This window comes from Aphanomyces astaci, assembly GCF_000520075.1.
Source record: "Aphanomyces astaci strain APO3 unplaced genomic scaffold supercont1.136, whole genome shotgun sequence".
NCBI classification, from domain to species: Eukaryota; Oomycota; class Saprolegniomycetes; order Saprolegniales; family Verrucalvaceae; genus Aphanomyces; species Aphanomyces astaci.
Window position 1 is genome coordinate 84,911 of NW_009798399.1, and position 6,734 is coordinate 91,644.

Consider the following 6,734-nt stretch of genomic DNA (forward strand, 5'->3'; position numbering starts at 1 on the left):
GTGTGCCGCTGTCAAAACGACATTGGGGGCGATAAGACTACCGCCGCACTCGGTCGTATCATTGGACGACCTCTTGAGCCCAACCACATAACGGTGCTGGCCGAATTGGGCTTCCTGGCCCCCGAGGATTTCGAAACCGTCCTCTGAGGCCTCATCGCCCCAAGTGACTTTGGCTGGGACAACTTGGTCTTGAGCCAAGGCAGTGACGACCACGGTGAAAGCGAGGAGTGCGAACTTCATGATGGAAATTGGAAAATGAATGGTCTTTCACCTAGAGCCAAGTCAATCCAATCGTTAACGTCAGACTGTGATTGCACTACCCAAGTACCAAGGTTTAAACAAATGGACGGTTGGGATGCGTACAACATACATACATCCAGCTCTTGTCATTAATCCGCTAGGATGGACGAGTCATCGTTTGCGTTATCCAACCAGGTGGCCGACATTCTTGCCAGAAAAACCCGCTAATGTGTCGCACTCTCAAAGGATGAAGAGTCCACAGTAAAGTAACACTTACAGTACAGTGGATTGATACACTGTGCGGCATACGTAGATCACCTTTGGCATCCTAAATAGTAAGAAAAACCCGCTACTTTATCGCACTTTCAAAGGATGAAGGAACCACATTAACTGTAAACTACTCCGGAGTAACACTTGCAATACGATGGATTGATACACTGCGCGACATCCGATCGTACTATAAGGAGGCAAGCGTATGCGGATAGTACGGGCTAACCATGAAAAACAGACCAGAAAGCGGGAAAACGCGAAGGATTTACGGAAAACCGGACCGTAGTACTTCAACTATCCAGCATATGGGTTGAACAGATGGCTTTGTAAGTGGCCTCTGCAGATTCACACTAGATGGTTTTGGGAAATGCAAAATGTGAGGAATACTTTTTTTAGAGAAATGCCCAAAAATAACCCCTCAAGCGTAATAAGTCAGGTAGTCACCATTTATGTAGATATCTTTCGTCGTCCACGACATTTAACCCGACAACTTTATGATTGGTTAAAAATGTATTCCCAGAGTGTAATTTTGATTGGCCGAGCTGTGAGGCTTCTCCAACAACCTCATTTCACAAAAAACCAAGATCCCAACACTTCATTGCAATCGTCCCTTGCGCTTTCGCTTGCGGACTTCAGACAAGGTATTGCTGTAAGAGCTGGTATGACCTACATATGCAGCTTCAAACATCTCATAACTAACATACTTTGAAAAGGCAAGCGACAAGGTCAAGCGCTCAGAATACTTCCGGCGGTCGGCCCGGATCATTTGTTTGTTGAACGATCGCAGGGGTTGATACAACCCGACCGCCGGGTCTCCGGTAAACCATTGTGTCCAAGCTTCGTTCGCCGACCGTGCAGTAGGTACAACAGCGTGCGAAACGAAGCTGTCCAGCGTTATTTGACGTTGCGACTTCGCAGCCACTGGCGGTGGCAGTGTGCGGGCGACATCGGCGGCGACGACAGCGGCAGGTAAAACATGCACGTTGTTTTGGAGGGACTTGACAATTGCGTTGCAGAGGTCTTGTACGTTCATTTCGGCGACGGTTGAGTTGCTGGTGTTTGTGTTGGTGCGTAGTAGATTTCTCGGGTCGATTTCGTTTGTAATGCTGCGTGTAATAAGATATTCACAACATGTCTTTGCATCTTCCCATCGGCACCATGCCATGAGCTCTCTGAAATTGAACCGATGCTCTGGAGACTCGAACACTCGGTAATAACTTCCTCCACGACGCATGCTGTGCAACGTAATTCCTAAAAAATATTATAAACTAGTGCCAGTTGAAAAATTAAATATGTGAGCAAAAAATACCTGAAGGAAGTTCGGAGCACTTTTCAACTGCACTTTTAATGAACAGACGGACTTGATTTTGATCAAGACGTTTGTACCAGTTGAGTCTTGGGGTCCCAGACGATTCGAGTGTGTAGGCAGGAAAAACAAACGACTTGGAGGCTAAATTCGGACTGGCCCGATTGACGAGGCCCACATAATCTGAAAACAACCCACACACACGCAAGCACGTAAACGACTTCTCGTCAACGAGATGGTAGATTTGGGAGTCACTTTGTACACTGGCCATTTTGTGCCAACGAAGTCGAAGCGATACATACTGGCTGTCGCCATCGTGTTGGAGGGCGACGTCGTCCCACGTCAGGTTTAGCATTTCGCTGATGCGAAAACAGCCAATGTAGCTCGCGCAGAGAAGGAACCGGTATAGTGCCCCGACAAACATGTGGGACGAGGCCAGTGAGTTTTCGAGCAACGACAGCTCGTACACCGACAGTGGATGGGCCTTTTTTACGTCGTCGATGTTGTTTTTTTGTTGCATTTTTGCAAACCAACAACGTATTGCTTGGACTCAACGTCCCGGGCAGGGTTTGGGTCGACTTTTAGTGCTTGGAAATAGGCGACTAGCGCGGTCTTGGCGGAGTCGACGGTACGGGCAGTCTTGCCGAGGCTGTAGAGGTGGTGAAAAAAGTCCGTGCATGCCCCTGGTGTCGCGCCGGCAGGGTCGATTGCGAGGACATCCTTACAGAACTTGGCAAACTGGTTTTGATAGGTCTGGTAGGTTCGCAAGGTCGACTTCGATCGGAAGGAACCTTGGATGGTTGCTTAGGGGGCACGGTGGTTGCGTTCATGATGCTGAATTTCTTTTGTTCTAGGGGTTGATGAAACGTGGCTGTATTTTCAGACGACATCTACGAATTAACGTCCAAACATTGGGCGTACATGTTTAATGTTGGAGTTATGTTCTTCCCCGACATGTGGGTCGTCCAATCAACGATCTCAATTGAAACATGTTGTCGTTCAGCGAATCACGACAAAGTAATTGTCGGGATTGCCAATCCAAACTCACGATTTGTCGGTTCCCAGGTATATGTAATATTAAAGGTTTTGCTTTGGCAGAACCCCGAAACGCCAGGATCGAACACCGCTGCACGTACGGCCTCAATACGCCTCGATACGTGCATGCAGCGGTAGTCGATACAGGGCACACTTTGTCCACCGCCAAAGTAATCGTGTCCACCTCCTGATCCGTATCAACCACACAAAGTGCCACAACCAAACAACATTATCGTTATCGACGGTACCATCCGTTATACTAAATCCGTATTCGTCGTCCATTCCTTGCCACGGTCGATTGTGCAGGTTCCTTTTTCGTCGATGCTGCAGGTACCAACATAGGTCGATTGCTCGGGTTCATGGCGTGGCGGTCGACGGCATCTGGCTTGCAGCGTCGTTTCATGGGACATGGCCTGAGACTGTTTGCATGTGAGATGCGGCAGTCGATAGCGTAGTTATACCGTGTCCGGGAGTGATTCATGACGTCTACCGCTTAATACAGACGCTACAAACATCAAAAGCGCAACCGATGGTGACTTACCACGCAACATTCGTCACAGAGGGCGACGCCACAGTATGACGTAATACCATTTCTCGCCGCAGCCACCAGAGACAGCCCAAAGACACTCGCCTCCCCTCAAACGCCAGAGAACACAGTACGGCACATGCCATTATACCGGGTTTACGGTGTTTGCAGCGATCGTTGGAGTAGTGTTGGTGGTGCGTGCTCTTCGGTGGGAATCACCGCAGGGCAAACACAACCGACACGACTCCAACGAACGCTGCAAACACCGTCGACAACGTGAGCTTCTGCCGATCCGCAAGTCGTCTCGGTTGCGTGTATCCTTCGGTCAACGGAGTCTCACCACAGGGCGTACGCCACCACGAACGATGCCACCCAAGTAGCATTCACCATCGACAGCCTAGAATCTGTTCATGTTGTGGTCGTCTGTGGTGGGTGTGACGTTCAGCGTTTAGTGGAATCTCCGCCGGCGTTTTCAGCGTTCTGTGGCTGCATTCTCAGTGGCAGAGGCCCTGCGGTGAGACTATGTTTACCACTGAAGGACACACACGACTGAGACGACTCCAACGAACTGAGTTGACGCCATGGACCGCCAAAAGTGACTCATCCCAGACCGCTGCAGTCACCAGGGAAAGCTTCAATGTATTGCCTTGTAACTGGGTACCCTACATGACATCCCAAACCAGTATCTCGCCGCAATCACGATTTATACGTTTGGCGGGATCTATTTCATTTTTTAGTAGTGCTGTGGTGGGTCTTGTGGGAAGACCCACGACATGACGACCCACCGCAATCTGTCACGGGGTGAAAGAAAGCGACTTTCTTTCGACGTTTCCCGCTAACCGTCGTGTCTCCGGTTACCGGATCATCGTCCCACTGTAACTCTGGGACTAATCTGGTCGAACCCGTTACTCCCGGAACCAGCAATAGCCAGATCCCCGATCTTCCCACAATGTTCTGGTGACTCTTTGAACCTCGGAACGACGCCTCCGCTTAGATAGCTAACCTTGACTTTTACTTTTGACTTACTCTACACGCTTGTGCCTTGTGTTCGCTCGCTCGCGCCGCGCCTACCTTCGTCAAATAGTTACAAACCCCGTGACATTCTGGTGGAGCAGCAGGGTAGGCGTTTGCAAAAGGAGCGAAAAAAGAGTGAGGAAGATGTCAACGGACGAACAACCAACTTCGACGATACGCCAGTCGCGGCGCCTTGCGGGAGTTGCCCCGGAATACGGGCTACTGGACACAAGACGCTTGACGCGCCAGTCTTCGACCCCAGAACCGGTGCAACTAGACGACCACGTCGATCTGCCAACATCGTCCCCGGAACGCAAGCGAGAAGCCGAAGGCTCTCCACATGTATCGCCGTCGACGAACAGCCCCGACTCGCGTCCCCCACCGAAGAAACCAGCATTGGCCCCGGGTGCTGACTTGGCTCCTGAGCCTTTGTCACCCCATGCCAGGATTGGTATCGATGGTTGGGGGACTCCCTTGACAAAACACCAGTAAGCCTATTGGAGCCTAGTTCAGCTACCGGAAACACCCCCATGGTCCAAGGGGTGCCCGGCAGCATGGTTCCAAGAACGCTTACGCCTACCTGGGACGATCCCGGTGTACCTCGAAATGTGGTTGTCACTACGATCTCGGTTGCCGGTGGAGGCGCACGTGATAGCCATAACGCTTATGCCGATTTCACGCGCGACATCATCAAGAAACAGGAACTGGAAGCTTTGCGTTTCTTCCAGAAAGCCCATGAAGACCGATCTCGGCTGCTGGACGACCGGGAGACTCGACTCGTGGAAATGGCCGAATCAGCGGCGCAGGCGGCTGAAGCCCATGAAACCTACCGGCAGGAGCAGTTCAAAGAGGCGTTGGGATGCTACCAACGAGAACTGGACCTCGCTAGGTGTGTGGTCGGAAACGAAGCTAACGAAACCCTGAGTCAGGAGATTGGGAGGCAACAAGCTATGTGGGAAGCCCGGATGCTACGCTTCCAGGAGAACCTGGAACTCACTTGGGATAAAGAAAGGTCCTTACTCCTCCAGGACAAGGAAGTCTCGTTGCTCGCTTTGAAGAACCAACACACGGACGAACTTCTACGAGTGTCGACGGAAGCGGAACACACTATCGAGGTCCGACGCCTGGAAGACGGAGGAACTGCCAAGCACAACCACACGTACGAAATCCAGGCCCTTGTGGAAAAAAACTGTCGAAGCCGCGAGGCCCAGGAAACCATCTTGGACAAGTTGCGTTCTCAACAAAACCAAGAGCTGACATCTCTACGGACAGAACTACGGTCGAAGCAACTAGAACTCGACGCCTCCCTGTACTCCTCGGCACGTGAGCCTTCGGAACGGATCTGTGCGAATTGCCCCATCTTTGGAGCGGGAGAAGGATACCCTCACGGAAAGACTCCGAGTCCTGGAAGAACAACTCCGCGAGACTGACCGTCAGAGGGAACGTTTCGAACAACTCTGGGAAAAAGGGCGCCGTCAGCTCCAGGAGTCCGAACAACGTACGCTGGTCTCTCACGAGGCTCTGAACGAGGCAAAGGCCCGGTTTCAGGAAAGTGAAACCCGAGGGTCTCAACTCCAAGAAAAGCTCCTACAAGTTCATACTCGGTACGAACAGGAACTACAAGAGGAGCAGACTCTACGCGAAGAAATGGAAAGGGGTGTCCAAGAACAACTACTGGCGCTAACGTTGGATCGTGACTCGGAGGAATGGCGTGTGGTAACTCAAGAAAGAGAGGAGCTCATGAAGTCGCGGGAAGAACCCGAAGCAATCCTACAAATGGTGTCCGACGCTCAGACACAATTGGGGTTAAACACGACCCTCCTGCGGGAAGAAGAGAAAACCCTCCTCAGGGAAAGGGAAGCTTTCGCTCAGGAAGTCAACAAGTCTTACTCGAACCTCCGTCGGCAACAGTCTTCCTTACAAGTGGATCAGCAAACGGTGGCCTTGCAACTTCAGGAAGGCCGACTCAGATCCGGTTCGGTCGGGACTCCCTACGCGACACCCGCTTCGTCCCGAAAAGGCTCCCCCCTTCGAAGGGGAGTCATTCGACTTTCATGACGTCATCGGTACTCCAGGCCCCCTACTCGATGGCGGGTACACCTCAACGGACCATGGACCCTATCCCGGTGTTTATGCAACAAACCGAGATCGCTACGGAAACCATGTCAATGCCGGTGCCGGCAGGTGTCTACAGCCGTGCTGTGACTTCTCAAAAGCCGTTCATGCCCGAAAGACCAAGGCAACGAGAACCCCCCGAGTACATACCCCAGGACTCGTACGGGATGCGTGGACACAGTAACCCCAGCCCACCTTACTTTACACCGGCCCACGGAGATCGCGGCG

At 51.8% G+C, this 6,734-nt stretch overlaps 3 protein-coding genes across 3 annotated transcripts in view; 1 reads left to right on the plus strand and 2 right to left on the minus strand.

Moving 5' to 3' along the window:
- H257_18101 (hypothetical protein) overlaps positions 1 to 240 on the minus strand; it is a gene marked incomplete at both ends in the record, with an annotated part of 4,051 nt that extends 3,811 nt beyond the window's left edge. The window contains one exon of the mRNA XM_009847112.1: positions 42 to 240. Coding sequence (XP_009845414.1) covers positions 42 to 240 — 199 coding nt within the window. The remainder of the gene's footprint in view (positions 1 to 41) is intronic.
- Positions 241 to 1,105: 865 nt separating this feature from the next.
- H257_18102 (hypothetical protein) lies at positions 1,106 to 3,332 on the minus strand (the record flags this gene model as incomplete). Its single annotated transcript, XM_009847113.1, has 7 exons — positions 1,106 to 1,157; positions 1,215 to 1,562; positions 1,897 to 2,300; positions 2,351 to 2,554; positions 2,608 to 2,706; positions 2,964 to 3,038; positions 3,186 to 3,332. 7 exons carry the CDS (start codon positions 3,330 to 3,332, stop codon positions 1,106 to 1,108), a joined length of 1,329 nt encoding a protein of 442 aa, XP_009845415.1.
- Positions 3,333 to 4,535: 1,203 nt separating this feature from the next.
- H257_18103 (hypothetical protein) lies at positions 4,536 to 6,449 on the plus strand (the record flags this gene model as incomplete). Its single annotated transcript, XM_009847114.1, has 3 exons — positions 4,536 to 4,842; positions 4,905 to 5,670; positions 5,720 to 6,449. 3 exons carry the CDS (start codon positions 4,536 to 4,538, stop codon positions 6,447 to 6,449), a joined length of 1,803 nt encoding a protein of 600 aa, XP_009845416.1.
- Between the last annotated feature and the right edge of the window lie 285 nt (positions 6,450 to 6,734).